At 32.2% G+C, this 25,819-nt stretch overlaps 2 protein-coding genes across 3 annotated transcripts in view; both read left to right on the top strand.

Moving 5' to 3' along the window:
- Positions 1-19,919, top strand: part of SCAP (SREBP cleavage activating protein) — a 38,272-nt gene extending 18,353 nt beyond the window's left edge. Inside the window, exons 4-9 of the mRNA XM_065511710.1 lie at positions 11,720-13,199; positions 13,265-14,088; positions 14,180-14,348; positions 14,420-14,646; positions 17,560-17,914; positions 17,982-19,919. Coding sequence (XP_065367782.1) covers positions 11,720-13,199; positions 13,265-14,088; positions 14,180-14,348; positions 14,420-14,646; positions 17,560-17,914; positions 17,982-18,160 — 3,234 coding nt within the window. The 3' untranslated portion in view covers positions 18,161-19,919. The remainder of the gene's footprint in view (positions 1-11,719; positions 13,200-13,264; positions 14,089-14,179; positions 14,349-14,419; positions 14,647-17,559; positions 17,915-17,981) is intronic.
- Positions 1-25,819, top strand: part of Hacl (2-hydroxyacyl-CoA lyase) — an 89,483-nt gene that overhangs the window by 61,512 nt on the left and 2,152 nt on the right. Inside the window, exons 2-4 of one of the 2 annotated variants that reach the window (XM_065511443.1) lie at positions 22,477-22,586; positions 23,396-23,497; positions 23,619-23,712. In XM_065511443.1, coding sequence (XP_065367515.1) covers positions 22,536-22,586; positions 23,396-23,497; positions 23,619-23,712 — 247 coding nt within the window. In that variant the 5' untranslated portion in view covers positions 22,477-22,535. Of the gene's footprint in view, positions 1-22,330; positions 22,587-23,395; positions 23,498-23,618; positions 23,713-25,819 lie in introns of those variants that run through there. The other variant, XM_065511442.1, reaches the window with a different exon arrangement.

Consider the following 25,819-nt stretch of genomic DNA (forward strand, 5'->3'; position numbering starts at 1 on the left):
GCATTCCATGTTTCACACCCATATAGTAGAACTGACTTCACGTTGGAGTTAAAGATTTTGAGCTTCGTTCCTTGAGAAATATTGGACGATCTCCACACGTTGCTCAACATTCCAAATGCTTGCCTTGCCTTATTTACCCGTGCTGAGATATCTGCGCTAGAGCCGCCCTGCTTGTCAATTATGCTTCCAAGGTAGCAAAAGGATTCTACCTCCTCAAGTTGTGTGAAAAGGGGTATTATTTTCAGTAAAAATACGCATTATTTTCGTTTTACCGATGTTTATTTTTAGACCAGCAGTGAGGGCATGATCTACAATGTTGCCCAACTTGTGTTCCATACCAGCATGAAAATGTGTGAGGAGACAAATATCGTATATAGTCAAGGTCTTCAAGTATATCTTGAAGACCCCACACAATTCCATTTCTTGATGTTGTAGCCGATTTACCTTTACCGATGTTTATCTTAAAAGATAATTAGTTTTCATGCTATATTCTGCATGTGGCATTAGCATAAATAGATTTTCTGAGAGATATCATCTGTTGTGGAACTCCCTTACAGGCTAACGCGTTCCAAATTGCTGTATGGTTGAGCGTGTCAAACGCCTTTTCAAAATCTATAAAAAGGAGATATAATGGGGATCTCCATTCAACGGACTGCTCGACTATTGTCCTGAGACTGTTGACATGGTCAACACAGGATTTTCCGCGGCGGAAGCCGGCTTGTTCTCTCCTCATACCGGGAGAGATTGCATCACAAAGCCTTTTCCTGATGATGTGGGCAATAACATTCAGCATCATATTTAAAAGAGTGATACCCCTCCAGTTACTACGTTCTGATAAGTCTCCTTTTTTCGGTATTTTTATGATCACACCTTCCAAGAGTGAATCTGGTAAATAATTGGAAGACCAAAATCCATCCATGAGCGGTAGCAGTAGTCTTGAGCTTATCATTGGATCGACCAGCTGCAATTCGGGAGGGATATTGTCCACACCTGGAGATTTGTTGTTCTTCAATTCTTTTATAGCTTCACATATTTCGGGAATAGAGGGACATTCCGTGGTGATATTTCGGTTTACCTCATGTGACTTGCAGTCGCACAGTGCCTAAGCATATGTGTAGGGCGTTTGCGCTAGCATGTTCCTGTAAAAATCTGTCCAAAGCTGCATTTATTCATCCTTTAATGTTGTTAGCTCCTCATTATCATTACTTAAGGGCTTTCCACCGAGTACAGGAGTCTTTGTTAGCTTACGTATATCTCCAAATCTCTGCTTCGATTTGTTTCCGCAGCCTTTTGTGCATCCTTGGTCCATCTTCTCTTATCGCGTCTTGCGCTTTTCTTGACAGCTCGATCCATATTTCCTCATACATCCATTCCCTACGTCTCCTCTCTTTTATATTCTGAACGGCAGTGTCGCCCAACAAGTGTTCAAGTTTCGCCCAGCTATATTCTGTGGAAGTGATATAGCTTGACATTGCGGTTTCCATTGTTTCGCTGTACTTCTTAGCAACGCCGGTATCCTTCAGTTTATCTATATCGAATTTGACCCTTGACAATGTTTTGTTCTTCCTTAAGGCAGCGACCTTCATTCGGTGTGTGGCAATTACTAAGTGGTGATCACTGGCAATGTCGGCCCCTCTCTTATTGCGTACGTCCAAAAGAGACCCCCGCCATTTCTGGCTGATGGTGATGTGGTCAATTTGGTTTTCGGTGACATGGTCAGGTGAAATCCAAGTAACCTTGTGAATCCCCTTGTGAGGAAATAGTGTGCCACCAATGACGAGAGAATTTGTAGTACATATTTCAGTAAATAGTTCCCCATTTTCCGTCATTCTCCCTAAGCCATGTTTGCCCATCGTACTCTCCATACTGGAGTTTTCAGCACCAACTTGCGCGTTGAAATCGCCTATCACCATTAGTATATCCCCGCGATTAACAGTAGCTAAAACCCTTTCAAGTTGCCTAGTTGATCTTTCCGATGTTTCAGTAGGAGCGTAGCACTGGACGCAAGTTCGTCTTCTAGCTCTGGTGTTAAATGTGGCAGTTATTATCCGATCCGAGCATGGTTTCCAACATACAAGTGCTCGACGTGTTTCCTTGGAGAGTAAAAACCCTACACCACTTGCGCTAACTTCGTCTGCTCTTCTTCCAGAGTACAGCAGGGTTAGACCATCACTGGCCATGTGTTCTCCTGCATCAGACCAACGCAGCTCGCTAATGCCAAGTAGTGCCAGTGATGCAAACTTGGTTTAAAAAAAGCTTTAAAAAACATCTAAAATTTCAAAATCATTAAAATCGCATAAATTTGGATCCGCATAAAGCGAGACCTGAGTGTACATGTAGGTCGATTAATTTTGGAACGAAAGATAATGAAGGGAACCAACGATCGCTAGTGGATTCATTTTGTTGCATATTAATCGCATTTGTTTATTCAAGTAATTTTTGGAAAAATAAATTTATTTATTTCCAATTTTGGTGAAAAACTAATTTTTTTTAAAAAACCTCAATATACTTTATTTAAAATATTATAAAATGATTTAATTTATAATTTACTTGGTTTAAAAAAAATGCAAAAATGTACATTAATTTAAATGCAAATATTAGTAATGTATTAGACAAACATTTTATTTAACTAATAAATAATTTGGAAAATAAACAAAAACTAATATAAAACTTTTTCTAGTTTTTATTTTCTTCACAAGTTACAGCTATGATGTTAAATAGTTTTGGCCAAATAAATAGCAAATATATTTTCTATATGATGCTTATGTACTTACTTTTATTTAAACATACTTCAACCCTTTACCAGAAGTTTATTATTTTATATATTGATGCCACAGTAACCTACCACATGATTATTTACTATATATTCATACAAATTTTGGCAATGGAAATCAGCAAAATCGACATAACAGATAACATATAGACCTAAAAACTTAAAAAAATGTATTCAAATCTGGGGTGTCATCATTAAAGCTTCCCTCTATAACCAAGAAAGCCACTAATGTATATTTCCTGTGTTCTGGAGTCCTCTCAATCGTATGGAGGGCCGTCTCGGCAGAATTGGCCATCATATAGGCTTGTTGTGAGGTCTAATCAACATTCACAGATGAACATCAATCATTTTCGAGAGTTTTCAAATCGAGGGAGCCTATAAACTTTCAATTCCTTATATGTCTTACCACCTTTTCCGGAATATAAGTCAAATCGTATAATCCGAATAAGTTGCAGATCAGACAGGACACTCGAGGCAAACACAGGTCATTTTTACTTGGCAATGCGGTGGTTGCTTGACATTTGTAGACTCTGCAGTTTCGGAAGCGGTGTGTTTTACTTACTGGTTCCAATAAGATCCCGCCGCTGAGAATTTTCCATCCAACTTTGAATTTTTTTTGAAGAAAATCTGAAAACAAGTAAGAGAGCTATATTAGGCTGTGCCGAATCTCATATACCCTTCACCAAATTATACTTCAAAATATAAATTTTAAATATTTTTAGGTAAACAAAATTAATTTTTTTTTCCAAAGTTGTTTTTTCATTTTTTGGAAAAAAATTTTTTTCGAATTATTTTAAAATTTTTTTTTAATTTTAAAAAAATTTTTTTTGTTTTTTAAATTTTTTTTTGGTGAAAAAAAAATTCGGTTTAAAAATTTTTTTTTGATTTAAAAAAAATTTTTGTTTTTTAAATTTTTTTTTGGTGAAAAAAATATTCGGGTTAACAAATATTTTTTCCCATTTTGACCCATTGTAGGTCCAACTTACTATGGTCTTATATACGTCGTTGCTAAGGTTTGAAATATTTTTCATATCCATATTGTCTATATTAATGACTTATGCCCAGTTTTTGACTTGTTATTTAAATACGTATTTAGTTAATTTTAACTTAAAATTAAGTTGTATTTAAATACAGTTTGAGTTTTTCAGTGCTACATAATTTGTCTTATTTAAATAAGATAAAAGTATGGTAGCACTACTAAATATCAAAAATTTATCGATAGTTTTGCTTAAAACAGCTGTTCCACCAAAACAAAAATTGATACATTTTGCCCAATAAGAAATAAAAGTTTATTAAACAATAAAATTATTGGTAGGAAAATGCACAAAAGAAGCTCCAATTGCCCCGCATCGGAATTGTAGTTTTTGCAAGACGCTGTTGTTTGTTTTTTTTTTTTACTACAATAGAGTGAAAAAAAACCAAACAACAAAAGTCAGCTGTCAAAAACATATGGTAGTTTATGAAACTTAAATAGAATTTAAATGACCAACGTTGGCCATTTAAGTATCATTTAAAAAAGCACTGAGAAACTCATTTTCGCATTTAAATAGAACTTAAATATAATTCATATTTAAATACGAAGTCAAAAACTGGCTCTTAGTAATTTAGATATAAGTCAAAAATCGAGGTTGTCCTGTTTTTTTTCACATTTGTTGACCTATTTTGCTGATTTTAAAAAGGAAACTTCTCGAAAGTATGTCTGACAGAATTATTGAAGATTTGGATCCCGGAGATATCTGGGGTCTTCAGAAAATTGATTTCAACAGACAGACAGACAGATGGACATGACTTAATCGACTCCGCTTTCTATAAAGATTCGTGTTAATGGGGGTAATTTGAGTTGACGATCTAAAATAGCATCAATATAAATTGTATTCAAGATTTGAATTACACTTGTATTCAAACTTGAATTTCAGCAAACAAAATGTTTTTTTTTATAAAAAATATCCCAAATTTGATTAAGTCATCTTCAAATAGAACAAAGATATGTTTTCAATAATAACTATCGTAACTATAACCACTCTTCTTTTAGCAACTAATAGCCATTGTCATTTAAATATTGAAACATGTGCTATTAATATCAGCACCACTGTTTCTCTAACTAAATATGTGTGTATTCCAATCACTTATCGATTTCAACGCATTTCAACATTGAGGGCCTTTTTGCATTGTTTCTATTTTTATTTATTGAGTTTTGTTTTACTCGAATTGTTAAATATTTGTTTATTTTTAATAAAATATTATTGCTGCTATTATATCACTATTGTATTGGAGTCGTTGCAAATATTTTCTTTTCAATTGTTGTATTCTAAAAGTTTTGTTTACCTTATGGTTTTTTTTTGCGTTTCCTTTTCACTTAAACTAATGTAATATTTACACTAATAAATATTTATGAATACGTTTGTCTAGTTTTAAATAGCTGCAGTATTCCACAATATATTGTAAAATATACCAATAAGTATTTAAAAATCAATTACAAATAACTACTGGGAACAGAGCTGCAAATTAATTCATTAAATTTGAGCTTAATTCGCTGAAATCTTAATTGGGAATTAAAAAATATCAGTCATTCCCTCCATAAATCCATACCCAAATTCTAATTCTCATTAACGAAATGGTTAAGATATAAAATTTATTTTGATTTAGAAAATGAAATTAAGAATTATTTCGAGCCTTTGACTGGGAACCTTTCATAAAATAAGAAAGTTAGAGTTCTATATTTATTTATTTTTATTTTATTCAGTAATAAAAAGCCAATTTGGCCAAAATAATATTACATAGTAATACAATAAACCTAAGTATAAAAACAAGGTTTAAATATTCAATAAATTTCATGTTACAATACTTTCAAATGGGCTCCCCAGCCGTGATAAAAAAAAGTATAGATAAGTATGTCAAGATTTAATAGAAAAAAAGAGACAAATGAAATACGGTCCAGTTAGGGATAACGAAAACAAGAACAATATTAATTGAGGAGATCACAAAGGGTCTGAAAAATATTGTAAAAGTTTTACTTTGAAAACATTATTAGAGTGCGTGAAAACACGCAACTCTAATGGCAGACTATTCCAATAACCTGTGATCCTAACAACGAAAGACCTACTGAAAAAAGATTTAAATATCCTAGGGGGAACAAAGTGAGGATTCCTGTTGCGAGGAGAAAAAATAAATGCATCGCATATAACAGAAGGTCTACCAGTTTTCATAATTTTATAAAACTTTAGCAAATTACGAAACTTTACAAATTCATTAAAAGAACAACCAAGAAAGCATTTCACAGACTCGGAAATACGATCTCTACGTCGAATGTTAAAAGCAAATCTAACTATCGAATTAACCAAGCGCTTCAATCTAGTAAGACACAAACCGATAGTCCCGGATACAACTTCAAAACAGTAAAGAATCTGTGGCATCAGAATCGCGTGTGCTAATTTCGTTCTCACATCCTTAGATAAAAATAGATTAGTACGATAAATCTTACATAAAGAACCCCAAATTCTACCCGACACAGTGTCAATATGATTCTTGAATGAGAGTTTAGAGTCTAGAACCACACCCAAACATTTATGATGTTCAACAAATTGTATAGAATCATCACCTAAGAACACATCTAAATTAGAAAAGAAACGGTTAGTAGGACCAAACATCATGGCTTTAGTCTTAGTTGTGTTAACCTTTAATGAATTGGCAGTCATCCAAAGTCTAATATGCTCCAAATTAGAGTTAATATCATTCTCAAGAACTTCAATGAATCTTCTATTACCTCTAAATAAAAGAAAAACATCATCTGCAAACAGAAAAGGTTTACAATTACTGGTTTGAATAACGTCAACAACATCATTCACATAAAGCACAAAAAGGAGAGGACCTAAATTAGATCCCTGTGGGACACCCGTGTGGAGAGGAAGTAAACTAGAAGAAACACCATTTACTACAACAAATTGCGACCTACCAACCAGATACGGCATTATAAGCTGACAGGCAGACCTAGAAAAACCAAACGCATCCCTCAGCTTCAAAATCAATTTATTAAAATTAATAGAGTTAAAGGCTTTTGATAAATCCATAGAAATCAAAACACTCAACCTATCGCTATTGACATTCTCCCTGATAGAATCAGTAAGACTAAGTAGAAGTGAAGTAGTATTGAGACCATATCGATAGGCATATTGTGAATCACTTATTTTAGTAGAAACCAAGTCATTCATCTGGGCCTTAATAACATTTTCAACAACCTTAGATAAAGCGGGGAGTATGGAAATGGGTCTGAGATCATCTGGACTATGTACAACTTTGACCTTAGGTATGGGAACTATACGCGCTACTTTCCAGGCAGAGGGGAAAACTGAGAATGTTAAAATTGAATTTACAAAATGAAGAATCACGTGGGATATATATGGGAAAATCATTTTTAAAAAGCAAATTGATAAACCATCAGTGCCGACAGACTTGGACTTAACTTTATTCAAAGCTTCTAACAGTTCTAACTCACCACTATATCTGGGACATTTATTGACTGATTATTTAAAAGCTATATTTTCGAAACCATATTTGGTATATTGATGTATAATTAGCTAAATCGAATACTCTATCAATAAGGATCCAAAATCACATATGATAATTGAGGAAATGTTTATTGGGTCATTTTAATTTGTATTACAATAATTATTTCTAAAATTACTTAATGCAATTTGAGTTTTTGCAATTTATTTTATTTATATTTTAGAGATGTAAAGGGTTTCAAATTTTGTAATACGAAACGATAGACGTGCAATAAGAGCACAAAATATGCTATATTGATAAGAAAATCAATAAAAAATTATAATAATTCTAAAACAATATAACTAGTTCTTCTAAAAAGACAATTTTCCAGTGGTCACTCATTAACTATAGGATTAACAAGCACCTGCAATAGATATGATTCAAACTGTCTAGTCGAACAGCAACTTATTTAGACAATAATAATTTTCAAAATAGTAAACTAATCAAAACAAACAAATGACATATTGATTTTAACATTTTTTTTGTTTTTCCTCCAATTAAATATTTAATAAAAAGCTAATTCAGAGAGTACGTCACTTTAATATTTTTTTTTAATAATTTGCATAAAACAACTAAAGAATTTTATAATTGTAACAATCCGACATTTCATTATTTTTGTTTGCGTCATTTGTTACACATTAATGTATTTACAGACGACAGTACTCTGTATCAAAGGTTCGAAAAATTAATTATAAATAACATTTTCGAATTCAAAATAAATTTTATCTCTTAACCATTCCGATGATAACTTTATTAATTTAATTTTTTAATACTATTTTCGAAATCAAAATAAATTTTATCTCTTAACCATTCCGTTAATGAGTTCATAATGAATTAATTCATAGGCTTAATTCCTTTATACTTCAGAAGCATGGAAATCATTCCTTTGAGAATGCATTCTTTATATAATTAATTCCTAATTAAATCTTTAAAATTTTCTTGAAATGTATTGCATGATTAAATTGTTCTTCAATTCAAATCTATTACAAAAAAACTTAAGTCAATTTTTTTCCAATTCATTTTGTAAATGATTAAAACAAAACAAATTGAATGATGAACAAGTAAGAGTGCTATATTCGGCTGTGCCGAATCTTATATACCCTTCACCAAATTATACTTCAAAATTTTAAATATTTTTAGGTAAACAAAATTTAATTTTTTTTCCAGTTGTTTTTTGAATTTTTTGGAAAAAAAAAATTTTTCGATTGTTATTTTATTTTTTTTTTTTTAAAATTTAAAATTTTTTTTTTTTAAATTTAAAAAATTTTTTTTTTTAAATTTTAATTTTTTTTTTTGTTTTTAAATTTTTTTTTTTTTTTTTAAAAAAAATCTGGTTCAAAATTTTTTTTCCCGATTTTGACCCATTGTAGGTCCAACTTTCTATGGTCTTATATACGTCGTTGCAAATGTCTTTGAAATATCTATCATTAAATATCCATATTGTCTATATTAATGTCTTAGTAATCCAGATATAGGTAAAAAAATAGGTCAAAAATCGAGGTTGTCTTGGTTTTTTCCTCATATCTCAGCCATTTGTGGACCGATTTTGCTGATTTTAAATAGCAAAATTCTCGAAAGCATGTCTGACAGAATTATTGAAGATTTGGATCCCGAGGATATCTGGGGTCTTCAGAAAACTGATTTCAACAGACAGACAGACGGACAGACAGACAGACAGACAGACAGACAGACAGACAGACAGACAGACAGACAGACAGACAGACAGACAGACAGACAGACAGACAGACAGACAGACAGACAGACAGACAGACAGACAGACAGACAGACAGACAGACAGACAGACAGACAGACAGACAGACAGACAGACAGACAGACAGACAGACAGACAGACAGAAAGACAGACAGACAGACAGACGGACATGGCTTAATCGACTCCGCTATCTATAAGGATCCAGAATATATATACTTTATAGGGTCGGAAATGAAAAATGTAGAAATTACAAACGGAATGACAAACTTATATATACCCTTCTCACGAAGGTGAAGGGTATAAAAATATTTGAATTAAAAAATTTAATCATTCAAAGGTTGAATGAATTCTGTTATGAATTAAGGCCCTAATTTTGTAAATCACGTCACAAAGTGATATTTATATGGAAAGCAAAAACAAAATTTCAAAAATTTGAAAAATTTGTTTTTGTTTTATATACAAATTGTTAACAGAACAAACGCACCAAAATTCAAGCGTTGGTTTGCCTTTCATAATTTGAAAATTTTGTATATAAAACAAAAACAAATTTTTCAAATTTTTTAAATTTTGTTTTTGCTTTCCATATAAATATCACTTTGGTGGCGTGATTTACAAAATTAGGGCCTAAATTCAAAATGAGTTAATTCAACGGTGAATGAATTCTATTCTATTTAAATAAAACCCCAAAGTATATACAGTGACGGACATTACAATAGAATCACTATCAATATTTCATTTAAAACTAGGAGCAATCATAAGGATTGGTGTGGGCCAGAAAATATAAAGAAGTGGCAAAATGTGTTGTGGACGGACGAAACGACCATTAATTTAATTGGTAGTGATGATAAGACATGGGTTAGACGTCCAAAAAATGGCAAAAACCAAAAACGTTTAAATGGTTGCGGAAATATTATTATATGGGGATGCTTTTCTTGGTATTGCGTTGGTCCAATTTATTGGATTAAAGAAAATATGGATAAGCACTTGTATGTAAATATTTTGGAGAATGTTATAAAGCCACATGCAGAATGGAATATGCCCTTAAAATGGCTCTTCCAGCAAGATAATGACCCAAAGCACACATCAGGTCTTGCCAAAAAATGGTTTTTATATGACAAAATTCATGTTATGGAATGGCCGTCTCAATAACCAGAAACCTATGGAAAATAGTAAAAGACAAACTCGGACCTGAAAAATTTAAAAACAAGGAAGAAATTTGGCAGAAAATTCAGGAAATATTGTATGCAATTTCCCGATCTACATGCGAAAGTTTGTTAAATTCAATCCCCAAAAGATTTGATGCTGTTATTAGAAATAATTGATATGCAACAAAATATTAAGAAAACAACGAATTCTTATGATGATTTTTTTATTTTTAATCATTTTAAGATTGATTGATTCTATTGTCGCATATTTTATTTAGTCTTTTAGATTTGAGATCGTTTTTAACATAAGAATGTGTTATTTTTTATTTTGTTTTTTTCTATTTATTGTTTACGTTATGAGCATTAATATATAATGAACAAATTTTAAATTTTGAAATCAAATTTTGTAGTTTTACCGCTTTAATCGAATTCATATGTAGTGATTCTATTGTATTGTCCGTCACTGTATATTCTAGATCGTTATAGATAGCAAAGTCGATATAGCCATGTCCATCTGTATGTTGAAATCAACTTTCCGTGCCCCCCAAATAACTTACAAACATGATTGATACATCAATATATCGGGAATTCTTCCGGCTCGGTTGCTATTTAAATTCGAAAATCGGCCCACATATGGCTGAGATATAAGGAAAAAACCGGGACAACGTCGATTTTTGGCCTATTTTTTATCTATATCTGATGATAGATAAAAAATGTCCATTGCAACGATGTATATGAGGTTATAGTAATTTGGACCTAGAATGGGTCAAAATCGGGAAAAATATTTTTTAACAATAATAAAATTAAAAAAAAATTTTAAAAAATTAAAAAAAAAATTTAAAAAATTAAAAAAAAATTTTAAATAATTAAAAAAAATTTTTTTTAAATTTTGAAATTTTTTTTAAATTTTCAAAAACAATATTGATTTTTTTTTAAATTTTGTATTTTTAAGTATAATTTGGTGAAGGGTATATAAGATTCGGTACAGCCGAATATAGCTCTCTTACTGTTCATTTCACACTCGTCACACTCGTAGTTTTAATCAGTATAAAATCAATAAATTCTTTGTTTAATTAAAAAGCTTAAGAATTTCGACTATGTTAAATCCATTAAACATGGATAGTTAGTTACGAAAGAGAAAATTTTCAAATCAGATTGTAGATAAACCAATTTAAATCACTATTATTGTTATTATTTTCTGTAAATATGAATATCCCTAAAAGTTGTAATTTTAGGCACCTTAACAATTCCTTTAAGAACAAAAACTTTAAATTTGATTGATTGAGTGAAAAAAATTCGGTTATTTCAACCGTAATGCTTCTTTGCCAACTGAATATCTGTTGCAAAGAAAAAATCTATGGATATAATAGAATAGTTTAATTAGCAACAAATTTGGTCATCGAAACGAATCTGAATATTGTAATATTTAGAAGCTCCCATATAAACTCGCTTAAATTATAAATGTTAGTAACAAAACAGCTCCGAAAAAGCATTTCGCCACATCCTTTATCTAAAAAGTATTAATTTATTTTTTTTTCTTCCTTCCAGAATCTTCAAAAAACAAAAGTATCAACCGCAGAAATGCTCTTTGGTCTACCCATACAAGATACCGGTTTTAAACGATATCCATTGCGCTCTCGCTCACGCATCATACAATTTGCCTTGACTTTAATACTCAAACAAAATGATCGCGAATATATACAATCGTTAAAGGAGAAACTTCTAAATTACTATCCGCCGCCGCAAATAAATCAAGGAACACCACAAGCACAGCAGCCAGGTGAAAAATCGTCCATAACTTACATTTTCTATCCAGGAGAATTTAAGATGTGGGAATTTCTGCCACTCTCCATAGCATTTGTTTTGCTCTTTACCTACGTGTACTTTTCGGTGAGAAAAATTGATGTTATACGTTCGCGGTTTCTGTTGGCCTTGTGTGCTGCCATCACTATACTGGGCAGTTTGGTTATGTCGTTGGGTTTGTGTTTCTTCTTTGGCCTAACCATTAGTCTACAGTCGAAGGATATATTTCCCTATTTGGTGATACTGTTGGGTTTGGAAAATTGTCTGGTTATCACACGCAGTGTGGTATCCACAGATGAGACGTTTGATGTGAAAATTCGTGTGGCCCAGGCTTTGAGTAAAGAGGGCTGGCACATCTCCAAGACTCTATTAACCGAAATAACCATATTGACTATTGGTTTGGCTACCTTTGTGCCGGTCATACAAGAGTTTTGTGTGTTTGCCATAGTGGGATTGCTTTCTGATTATATGCTGCAAATGTTATTGTTTTCCACCATACTGGCCATGAACATTAGAAGACCTGAGTATTCAACGGAAGCCAAACATTTGCCTAAAATGATGCTCTCATTTACGGGCAATTCTATGGCGGCTGGCAATAGCAATCACTCGCCCACCTCCAGCGGCAGTGGTTATGGATTTTCGAATGGCCGTCCTGATTTCCGTTTCTTTGGCAGTTCCTCAGCAGCAAATGGTAGTGCAGCTGGTGGTAGTAATGGAGCATTTTCTCCACCACCATTTGGCAGCTTTCATCGTTCTCAGTCCCATCCGAAATTAGCCTTTGCCGACTTTAACAATCTCAACAATGCCAATGAGCTGACAAAACGTTCTTCCATTGCTTTAAGTGCGAATAATGGTCCGGATAAGATACCTAAACGTTTGAAGATTGTTAACTTTTGGGCACGCACACGCTTCTTTCAACGCGCCTTTATGGTATGGATGAGTGTTTGGATTTGTTCCATAATTTATAATTCTGGCTATTTGGAGAATCTATTTGTGGTCGATAGTAATCATACGGGCACGTTTCGCAATGATGATTTTCAACGTAATTGGGAGGTTGGTCGTGGTGCTGTATCGAGTTTCTTTTCAAATGTCCATTCAGTCATTAATGCTGGCTCTTTTGGTGGCAGTGGTCATGATGATGAACATCCTCGCAGTCCCATGGGCGGCAGTAGTGTATTTGGAAATAATGCTAATAAAGCGGGATCCTTAAATGCTGGTCATGAAGGTAGGGAAATAAATTGATAAATTTTAATTTGAACATAAGTGTTTAATGATTTAAACCATTTGCAGGTCCCTCTATTGACAGTCATATCAACGAAACAGAAGCCGAACTTAAACGTCTACTCTACCCCGACTTTGAGCTAAACTATTTCCTTTCGAATTTCCACTGGTCCACCATAATGAAACAGTATAATGTTTCGTTGCGAGGCAATTATATCACCATTCTACCCACCATTAAATTGTCTCATGCTATTAGTCCCGAAAAGGCAGTACATGGCCGTAATCCATACGAGAAAGTGGTTCAAAATTTCCAATGGAAAGCTTTGGCCGCAGCCTTAGATCCACTAGATTTTAATGATGACGAAAATCGTGAATCCCCTATGGTCATGCCGGGTGGCACGCCCCTCTTTCCCAAGAGTCCCATGGAAATATTTTTCGCCATCACTCTTTGCTGCATTAGTGTATTCGTACTCTGCTATACCATGGTAGTATTTTATCGTTGTATATGTACACGCAACTATGCCGAATGGCGCTCCAGCTGGAACGAATCTTCGGAGTTTTCACAAAAGACCGAACAAATTCTAGAGGGTGTACCCACTCAAATAGCAGGCCATAAACATCGCATAGAATGTTTGGTGTCTGATGGGGCCAATATTATCAGCTGTTGCCTCAAGGGTCAAATCAAAGTTTGGGATGCTCGTAGCGGTGAAAATATTACCACCATTAATCGCGGTGACATGCAAGTTACCACGCACCGTGAGGATGGCGATGTAATCGTAAAGAAATTAAATTCTTCACCCGTTTGGTGTTTGGATTATTTTGACAATTTAATTGCTGTGGGCTGTGCAAACGGTCGCATTGAATTGTGGGAAATGCCATCTGGTGTTCTAAAGGTAAATAATAGCACAAAAAGAAAACCCACAAACAATAAAAAAAAAACTGTTTAATCAATAAACATATAAATAAATTTTAAATTGTTTCTAGTGCACTTATCATGAAGACTCCAAGCGTAATCAGGGTATAACTCATATAAATTTGAATGGTGATCGCGTTATAGTGGCTCGTTTATGCGGACGTTTAGATTTTTATCGCTTGGAAACTTACTACAAGGGCAAACAAATTGATTGGGGTTTTACCTCTGCCTATAGAAGAAGTATGTTTAGTTGTGATGTTTTTTAACAATTAAAATAGATTAATTAAATGTATTTTTTATTGGGTTTTTAGCTCATGTTAGAACCAATTCCACGGGCAGCATTGGTCTTATGCTGCATCAACAACAACAGCAGCAGCAACAACAGCAACAGCAGCAACGCAATGATAACCAGAGAGCAACCAAAGAGGAAATGAAATGTACTTTAAGAGGTGTACGTTTGGCCCATCAACAGCCTATAACTTGCATGGAGGTGGTCAATGATATGGTTTTCACGGGCAGTCAAGATCATACACTTAAAGTAAGTTTAATATTTTGTAAATGTGTATAAAAACGTTTATTTTTTTATACAATATTTTTGAATGTATGTTAATTTTAACACAACACTAAAAACATAAGGGATTTTGGTTTTGTCATCCCATTTGTAACACTTCGACGTATTGGTCCTTGACCCACAACTATATATATGTATATTCTAGTTTCTTTTAAAATTCTAAGACGATCTAGCTACATATGTGCGTCTGTAGGGAGGAGTGAAATTTACCCAAAATATTCAGTGTTGAGCAGAAATGTATGGCATTGAAAATTGTCAAAATCGTTCCAATCCAAAAATATGTGTTTATAAACAATTAATACACTTTAAAGGCACGATGTGTCATAGAGGGAAAATATGTTAATATTAGTAGTAACTTACTGCTAAGGATTTGTTCAAATTTCACCATTATCGTGAATTTGAATCGGTAGCCAACCTTGCTATTTAGCAGTAACCCCTAAAAACAATAACTAGATATAATTAATTATTGCTTTTTGTTTTTTATACCCTTCGCCATGAGTGGAAAGGGTATATATTAGTTTGTCATTCCGTTTGTAATTTCTACATTTTTCATTTGCGACCCCACAAAGATAGCGAAGTCGATATGTTGAAATCCGTAGCCCCAAAATAAATTACATACATGATTCATACATCACAATCGGCCGACAAATGGCTGAGATATAAAGAATAAACCAGGATAACCTCGATCTTTGATCTATATCTGGAATACTAAGTCATTAATATAGACAATATGGATATCCAATAACAGATATTTCAAAGACCTTTGCAACGACGTATATAAGGCCAAAGTAAGTCGGACCTACAATTAGTCAAAATCGGGAAAAATATGTTTTACCCCGAATTTTTTTAAAAAAAAAGTTTGTCATAAAATTTTTCACTAATAAATTAAAAAAACAAAATTTTGAAAAAAAAATGTTCTTGTTTGTTGCCAAACAAAAATTATACTTCTACTCGGTATTTATGAATTTATCCACTTTTTCCGGAAATCCTCCCATTAAAGATTTTATAGTTGCTTCCATTACCTTTTTGAACGAGATGGTCCACTTACGCTTAAAATCGGACGTGTCCTGGGATACCTTTCTTGAGTTCTTTTATTCGATTTTTGATCTATGTATATCTGGATTACTAAGTCATTAATATGGACAATATGGATATCTAATGATAGATATTTCAAAGTCCATTGCAACGATGTATATAAGGTTGTAGTATGTTGGACATACAATGGGTCAAAATCGGGAAAAATATTTTTTAACCCCAAATTTTTTTTCATCAAAAAATTTTTTTGTCATAATTTTTTTTTCCAAAAAAAAAGATTAAAAAATAAAAAAAAAATTTGAAAATTTAAAAAAAAAACATAAAAATCTTGACCAGGAAGTTGTCAAAAGTCTGCCAGTACATAAGTTGCATCATCCATCACACAAGAGATGTATTTTTTTTATAAAATTTTACCTCAATTTTTTCGTTCGTTCTTTTGTTTTTAAGTTCTTTACCGTATTGCGATCTGAAACTTTCCGAACTTTATACAACTTCAACCCAGCATTAGTTTTGGCTCTGCGCACAAAAGAATCAGAACATTTTACTTTACGAGCTGCTTTTCTGATAGAAGTGTTTGGTGCTCTTGTTGAAGAGTTGTTCGACTTCTTTTGCTTTATCAATATCTGTTAGGCCTCTGATACACGGTTAGTAAAATGTTCAATAAACGGTTAACAACCATATTCTTCAACATAAGTTCTCATGGTTGTGTTAATAATTTTCTGAGCATTTTTCTGACAATCTGACAACAGTGTAACGTAACTTTAGACCTTTTTTCTTCCTGATCCAGGTTTCCTTTCAATGTTCAAGTCTTCCTTATACTGTTTCATGGATTTTGAAAGAGTATGACGATGAATATTCAAATCTTTTGCTATTTTTTAAAGTCCCTTGGATTTTTTGGAAAAGTTTTAATTATTTTTTTTCACGTACTTTTTTGGTGACCATTTTAACCGAAATAACAGTCGTAAATGAATGGTTTAGAAAATATAATATCTGACATATTTTTAAAAGCTAACGCGATTATAATATAATTTGATAAGGATAAGTTTTGGCTGGAATAGCGTGTATACGTTTTTTTCGACTTACTCTTTATATCTTACCATAACTAATTGCGATTCATTTACTGATTCCACATCGAAGATTTTGAAGAGTTGTCGGAGCATTTAAATGTTTTCAACACTTCTTGGCCTCACCATTCAAGTCAAAGAACAACTCTAGTCCAAATTGTTAAACAATCTTGAGGAATTATTTTAGTTTAATTTACACCCTAATAATCCGGATCAGCATGCCTTCTATTTGCTCTCCGAATTTCGGACATCTATGAAACGTTTAAATTTACGAAAAGTGCTGAGCTTAACAATTTTTTTCAGTATTTAATTTGCAAACTGTTTTCAAGACAATTATGAAAATGCCATTATGCAAATGCTTGAAAACACAATTATTTTGGGATATATGTTATGTTGTAATCATAAGTGCAAAATTGCAGTCAGAGCCATAGAACCTGGCATAATAAAGTTAACCTTTTGGCTGAATTATTTGCCAATCAACAATCCACCTCTTCCGGAGCATAAAAGAGTATCAGTAACTTACTTTTCTTCTACGTTTCTCGATTCACCAACTAGTGATTCCCTATATGTGGACAGTTGCTCGTATAATTTTCATATGGAAATCAGTCCAACCTAAACTCTTGAGGAATAATACCGCCCCATTTCCCTACTATACCGATATGTTGACAGTTGTCCGTATAATTCTCATACGGAAATCATTCCAACCTAAACTCTAATATCATTTGAAGAACTGTTTGCAAAAAAGTTTCACTAATAATATCTTTAAAATTTCCCGAAACAGGTGTACAGCTTAAACAATACAGATGTTGAATACACACTACATGGACATTGTGGTCCCATAACATGTCTATTCGTCGATAGATGGCAACCGGGCACAGGAGGCTCTGGTTCCCAAGATGGTTTACTATGTGTATGGGATCTTTTTACCGGTGCCTGTATGTACAATATACAAGCACACGATGGTGCCGTCAGCTGTTTGGCATGTGCGCCAAGTTATGTTATATCGTTGGGTACGGATGAGCGTATCTGTGTGTGGGAACGTTTTCAGGGTAATCTATTGACAACAATTAATATATCAAATGCCTATTCAAGCCTATTAATGTTGACACCATCCCTGCTGGTAACAAGTAAAATGGGTAAGTTGTAATTGAATGATAAACAAGGATTTTATAAATTTTTATTTGATTTGTTAATGCTCTTTAGGATCTCTTATTGTTTGGGATGTGAGAACGGGCGAACCAGCCAGAGAAGTTAAATTGGACTTTTCCAACTTACATTTATGCCCGAAAATTATGATGTTGGCCTATGATTCTGTAGTCTGTGACTATGGCAATGAAATACGTGTTGTACGTTTTCCCATTGTAGCCGACAAAAGTAATTAATATGAATTTTTAAATATTTTACAACACAAACTCACCACAAGCAAGTAAGCAAGCAAACAGCACTTTGAAGAAGCATAAATATAAAACATTTTATTACATTTTACTTTCATTGGTATATAAACATACAATCACACCCCACATCCATCCCAAACACCATTTATTTTTTATATATATCACTCATATGCTGGTAATAATATTTAATAATTTACCATTATTATAGTAAAGTAGCCTTTTTATTGTTTAACAATAAATCTGTTTTTTATATTACAATTTATACTTTTTATATAGGTTTTTCTTTTGATTTGTGGTAATTCTAAGAGATTTTAGACTTGTTAAATGTAATTTTAGTAACTGCTATTTTTTCCTTTTATTATACAAATGTTTTTCTCTTTTTTGCTTTATTTATTAGTGTTAAATGATAACATAAATATGTTAAGGTTTGGTTTAAAAATAAGTTATTTTGTAAACCATTTATAAAATTTAAAAGTGAAATGGCTTTTAAACATATACAACAGCTCTGTTTCGTACCTAAAAGTAAATCGTTTCAGTAACTTGTGAGAATTTTTCGAATCTAAAATAGGTTTGTGATTATAATAGTCATATAGTTTTAAAAAGGCAATTTTCATAATATACAACATAAACATAAAGAAAATACTCTTACTCGCCTTGAATAAAACAAGATAGATGGCTATAATTGGATCGGAAATGCCTCACGTATTTAATTACCGATAAACGAGACATAGTTTTTAGAGTGTACGGGAACACAAATCTGTAAATTCTGACACAACTTTTAATTCTCTAAGAGAAATAGTTGTCAAAATCTTGGATAATTTGCACCATTTTTGAGTAATTTTTGACTGAATATAAATATATATAACTCAGAGATGAAGAATAAAGGCAAAATAAAGATAACTTCGAAATAGAAATAAATATTCTTATAAAAACTTTCTTGGAAACCAAAATCTTTTGTCAAAACTGTGTTGCTAACATTTTGTGTGTAAATTTCCACAAGCTAAACAAAGTTAGTCACTCGTTAGCAAACAATTTTTCATTTTGAATATGTCTGTATGATATTTATTATATTGCGTTCAGAATCCGTAAATACAGATTTTTCGTATAGAAGAAAGTTTTCAAACTATATATAACATAACTCAATTCTTTATTCAACATGTGAACAAAAAATATTTTTGTGAAGACATTTCTGCTTTCGTTAATCTGCCGAGCATGTCTTATGTTTTTTTATTATTAAATTAAAAACTTTTCTAACCAAAAAAAAACAAATATAATAATCATTATACAATTATTTTATTAATTAAACCAGTGTAATTTTTTTATTATTATTATGTTAAAATAAGATCCTCCTTTTTTTAATTGAATAGTTAAGACTTATTTTTCCTGGTCAATTGTTAACAATTTTTTATTGTTTCTCTTTAATAATTTTTGCTTTAATTTGGTTTTATTTTATTTATGTTTTAATTTACTAGTTTCTTTAAATTTCTATGTTAATATTTTTACTGTTTTAATTTTAAGCATTTTAATGTTTTAATTATCGAACTAAAACTATAATCTGCAATTAAGTTTTGTTTTTGATTAAAAATAATAAACTTTTAAATGTTAAACAAACAACAAATAAATGTGTTGAATATTAAGATAATGCGAAAAGAAAATTATAAGTAATAACAATATTATTAACACACGCAAACAAATAATAGACATATATATTTTAAATAAATATTTTTCCTAAATAAAATTATTAAAACTGAAATTTTTATTTATTATAACATATTGGAAAAAACATAAAAACGTTTTATGTTGTGCCGAATCTTGTATACCCTTCACTAAATTATAATTTATAATATTTTCCACGATTTTGACCCATTGTAGGTCCATATTATATATATTAATGATAATTTGATAATGGTATTGATCAGAAATAGGTAGAAAATCCATGTTGTCCTAGGTTTTCCTTATATCTCAGCCATTTCTCAATTTTAAATAGCAAATCGGGTCTATGGTGGATATATTGATGTATGAATCATGATGTAAATTATTTGGGGTCTACGGAAAGTTGATTTCAACATACGGAAAGACAGTCATGGCTATATCGATCCAGAATATACAGTGACTACAGCTTATTTGCTTCAAAGATGAAGAAATGAAGTCGAAAAATATTTAGGTTTGAAAGGTTCTGCGCGAGGCAAATTTTGATGGAAGTACTGCCCGAAATAAGCCGTTGATAAATGCTGTTAATAGAAGACGAAGAATCGAATTTTGTCGACAACATTTGAACAAAGACATTTCATTCAGGAAGTCCGTTATTTTTGAATTTCTCCAAACGCAAGACTTCCTATCACACCTGATAAGGTTATATTTGCTTTCATCCGCAAAATAATGTATTTCATTCTTGTTAATCAGGAACAATATATATAGCAGAAACGAAATCTACGGAAAATTCTATGAAACTTTCCCCAAAAAACCATAGGTCTAAAATCAAGTCCTATCTTGCACATTTCGTCTTTTCTACAGTAAAAAAACTATTAAAAAACAAGTAAGAGTGCTATATTCGGCTGTGCCGAATCTTATATACCCTTCACCAAATTATACTTCAAAATTTTAAATATTTTTAGGTAAACAAAATTTTATTTTTTTCCAGTTTTTTTCATTTTTTGGAAAAAATTTTTTTTCGATTATTTTAAATTTAAAATTTTTTTTTTCTAAATTTTAAATTTTTTTTTTTTTAAATTTAAAATTTTTTTTTTTAAATTTAAAATTTTTTTTTTTTTAAATTTTAAAATTTTTTTTTTTGTTTTAAAATTTTTTTTTTGTTTTTTCAATTCGGGTTAAAAATTTTTTCCGATTTTGACCCATTGTAGGTCCAACTTACTATGGTCTTATATACGTCGTTGCAAATTTCTTTGAAATATCTATCATTAGATATCCATATTGTCTATATTAATGTCTTAGTAATCCAGATATAGGTCAAAAATAGGTCAAAAATCGAGGTTGTCTTGGTTTTTTGCTCATATCTCAGCCATTTGTGGACCGATTTTGCTGATTTTAAATAGCAAAATTCTCGAAAGCATGTCTGACAGAATTATTGAAGATTTGGATCCCGAAGATATCTGGGGTCTTCAGAAAATTGATTTCAACAGACAGACAGACAGACAGACGGACAGACAGACAGACGGACATGGCTTAATCGACTCCGCTATCTATAAGGATCCAGAATATATATACTTTATAGGGTCGGAAATGAAAAATGTAGAAATTACAAACGGAATGACAAACTTATATATACCCTTCTCACGAAGGTGAAGGGTATAATTAATACTGAAATATCATTGGATAAAAGACGAAATGCGCAAGATAGGGTTTGATTTTAGACCTATGGTTTCTTGGGGAAAATTTCTTAGAATTTTCCATAGAATGTGTTTCTGCTATACGATTTTTCGTGAAAAAAATCGACCGACCCTAGTATACATACTATGTACACTACATATTGTTTAGATAAATTATTAATTATACAATAGTAGATATTTTCAGTACATAAATTTTTTAAGTCGTATTATTCCTAAACTAAGACAGATCATTCAATAATCACGTTTCAATCTTTCAATTTAGAGAGCTATCAACACGAAAAAATATATAAGCTGTTTTGGTAAGCTTGATTAATACCTAAAATCTTTTTAAATATCCCAATCAATGCATACATAAATTAATATTTTTCATTCATTAAAAAACCTTGTCGAATTATTAAATATTCGACTTGGCTATTAAAATTTAATAAAATCTAATTGGATCTTCTGAAATCTGGCATCACATCATATATTTATCATTATGAGTGCCGGCAACCCTGTGACATTGCAAATACAACACTGGGTACCGATTACTCGCTGTGATTTATCTGAAATTGCTTCCTCTTTCCAGGGCCAACTGAACAAGACAGTGCTAGTTAACCAACAACTATAAAAAGTACGAAAACAACGCATTTAGTTTTACTGTATATGACATGTAGATGTCAATGGCAGCCTGTTGTTTTTGTTATTTTCAGTTTTGTTGTGTTGGTTGTAAGAAGAAACACAACTAAATTTTGACAGTTCGATAACACAACAAATTAACAACATTATAATCTATTGTTCCACTAATAAAACCTGGTTGAATGTGTCTAGCTTCCTCTTCTTGCAAAATTGAAATTAATCGTCGTATTTTTTTATTTCTATATTTTTTTTTATTCTCAACATTCTGCAAATAAACAGCTGCAGCGATTGGACGTGCAAACAAGTGTTCTGGGCCAACAAGACAAATTACAAGAACGAAAAAATCATAAATTTTACCAAGTTTTTAAACAAATACTGCTATTTAACAAGATAACAAAATGTCCGAAATAGAAGCTCCGCAAGTTATAGCCGAATCATTGGTACAACAGGTGAGTTAGTTGGAGAAGAAAGGAGGTGACAAAGAAAATAAAAGTAATTAAAATTTTGTGACCACCATCATCGCAGTTGTAATGATAGCAGACAAAGAGCGATCGAAAATGATTTTATGGATTTTTATGTGAAATATTTCGTGACTATTAAGTTTTTCTATTTTATTTAAAGTGCTACCAAAGTCCATTGGGGTACTTAATTCATGTTAATTCATATTGTATATGATAAAGTTTTACAATCTTTTTTTCTAATTGGCTTATATACATTATTTAAATGCATACATGTCTGTATATTCTTGTATGTAGTTATATTTTTGGCCTTATAAAAGTATTTTTTGATAACAAATTATATTTATAAACAACAATAAAATGTTAAAAAGACAACAAATTTGAACTATTTTTATATAGACTTTTAACAGAGATGTTAAATTTTCGGATTTGGAAATTGTTTACAATGCCAGTTTTTGTATACTTTTTGATTTTGTTAAACTGGGTTTAAAATAGAGCCAGTTTAAGTTTACTACAAAATTTAGGGTCATGTACATTTAAAATTTGATTTTTCGTCTCTCTGTTCATACTGAATTCGACCAAAATCTCTTAATAGGCTCTATATATCAGTAAAATTTGTGATGCTGTGGTTAAGATATTTGTAATTATACCTACCGATATGACTTGAAATTTTCTGGTTTAAAAGTAAATATAATATAAAGTATTCATTTATTATTTATATTATGTATCTTCACAGAAAAACGTTATACGTTTGTTAGTTTTTTATTTAAATAAACTTTATTTATTTCTTTTTCCAAAAGGGTGTCGAATATGTTTTCGGTATTATTGGCATTCCGGTTGTCGAATTATCTATGGCATTTCAAGCGGCCGGCCTAAAATACATTGGTATGCGCAATGAACAAGTAAGTAATTGCCTTTAAAAACACATTTAACCCTCTCATTATTTTCAAATTAGTTGCAATTGATTAACAATTACTATTATTTTTTTAACTTTCTTACACATTCATATAAATATTTGAATAGGCTGCTTGTTATGCTGCTCAAGCAATTGGATATTTAACTGGTAAACCAGGTGTTTGTTTGGTGGTCTCTGGTCCTGGTTTATTACATGTTACAGGTAGGTTGAGGTGGTTTTTATCTTCTCTATTGCAATTACTGTATATATTTTTTGTATTTCTATGACGTTTAGGCGTAGTAGGTTTTTTTTTGAGTTGAGTTAAATTAAACTGGTTAGTTGTATATTTTATTAGGGACTATTTTTGTTATTTTTTTTTAGATAAGATTTCTCCAATCATGTTGATTATATAATTGTTGTTGTTGATTGATTATGCAGAATAAAGGTTGATTTAAAATAAATTTGAATTGTTAGTGAAACATTAGATAAAAATGAGTTTAACATGTACGCATTTACTTATATTTATGAGGAACAATGATCTAAGAAATAGTAGACAGTCATGGCAGTCGTCAAAAATGCATGTTTATTGCAGTTTAATCACTATGACCATCAGAACAATTTAGGGGATACATAGATAAAAAACATTCACAATTACTCTCTTGACGTGGGTTCGAATTCTCAAAAATGGTTGAAATATTTCATTCTGATTAGTTAAAACCAATAGGAGAGATAACAAGATACAAAATATTGTATTATAATTAACTACAGTCCCTTTTCTCCAAAACTGCCTAAGATGCTTTCTTCGTGTTAAAGACCCTATACAATCGCCTGCTTTGACGCCTGTAATTTACCCGTCAAATTTTGAGTTGTGCCGCTCTGAATTGAAACGATATCTTTTAGTGATTCAGTTAGGATATACAACCTTTTAGCAGAATCACTAAAAATATCGTTTAACTCTACTAAAATTATGGAGTTTTCTCTAAACGCTGAAACTGTCAACGCCGCAGTGTGGTCGCCTTCGTTGAGTGATACCCAGTTTAGAAATATTCAAAGCGATCAAAACGCAGCCTTAAGGACTGTCACAGGCTTCCTTCAAATTACCTCGGAACGCCACCTTCACGAGGAAACCAAGGTTCTAACGGTCAAGGAATACAACGTCATGTTGAAGCAATAGTTCCTTCTGGAATGTCACAGGAGGAGTCATCCAAACTTCAACATCGCACAGTTGGAGTCTCCCAAGAGGCATGTCAGACAGGACCTACGGAAATAGGAGGAGAGCATATAGAGGTATGTGCAGGATCCATTTGATCGTCGCTCGTATATGACTGCTTTGAACGACATTCACAGAGACGCCATCAATTTCGCTGTAGCAGGATACCGTATGAATGTCGTACTTCGAGGTCGCCCACCACCGATAGCAGACGCCTAGAAAATTTTGCGGCGTGGAACAAGAGTCGTCCTGGCACAACTTAGGTCAGGATGGAGCAACAGACTTAATGCCTTTTGGTCCCGCATAGACCGTGCCGTCCTTAATTTATGCCCAGCATGTGGTCAGGGTCCTCATGACACCCTTCACATATTTAACTGTTCAGCCAACCCTACTTCACTCAGTCCTATGGATTTATGGACTCATCCTGTTGAAGTAGCACAATTTCTTGGACTTGAATAACATTCAGAACCCCCAAAACATCCAGATTGATTATTGTAAAATTGTTCAATTAGGGCGCCCTAATTATTTCAATCCACAAAAAGCACAATGTCACGGCTTCAAAGAATTTAGCGATCGAATCATTAATGATCTTAAGATGCCTGTATCGTTTATGAATTAGCAGGACATCCAGAATAGCCTTAAGCATCGTCCGGTTGAATCGCGATATCAGCAGGTTGGTAAAAAAATTATAATTCGAAGCACTCCAACTTAAGTTTAGGAGTTGGCAAGTTGTAGTCTACAGTATAGTCTATAATAAGTTTGCGAATATCCGACCCAAATGGTACTTGCCTGTATTTTTCGGGCTTTTTAATCATCACACTAAGACAGAAAAGCCGAAATAACGTTTTATTCGTTAACTTCAAAACCTTTTAGCCATCACTGCATCTAATGTAGGTCATCAACGTATGGTACACAGAAATACACAACTGCATTACGCGTAACTCAACAACACTTGGACTATCTTCGCTCCGGAACGACACGAGTCTCGGCCAAAGATTGCCAACAACGAAAACTGGGACAGAGAGGTAAACCATAATATTGACGTCGTGGAAATTTCGGAGTTCGCCTTTAACAGCCTTTTATCTCCTTCGATCATGCTCGTACAATCGCTCACAAATT

Source organism: Calliphora vicina, chromosome 5 (genome assembly GCF_958450345.1).
Source record: "Calliphora vicina chromosome 5, idCalVici1.1, whole genome shotgun sequence".
NCBI classification, from domain to species: domain Eukaryota; kingdom Metazoa; phylum Arthropoda; class Insecta; order Diptera; family Calliphoridae; genus Calliphora; species Calliphora vicina.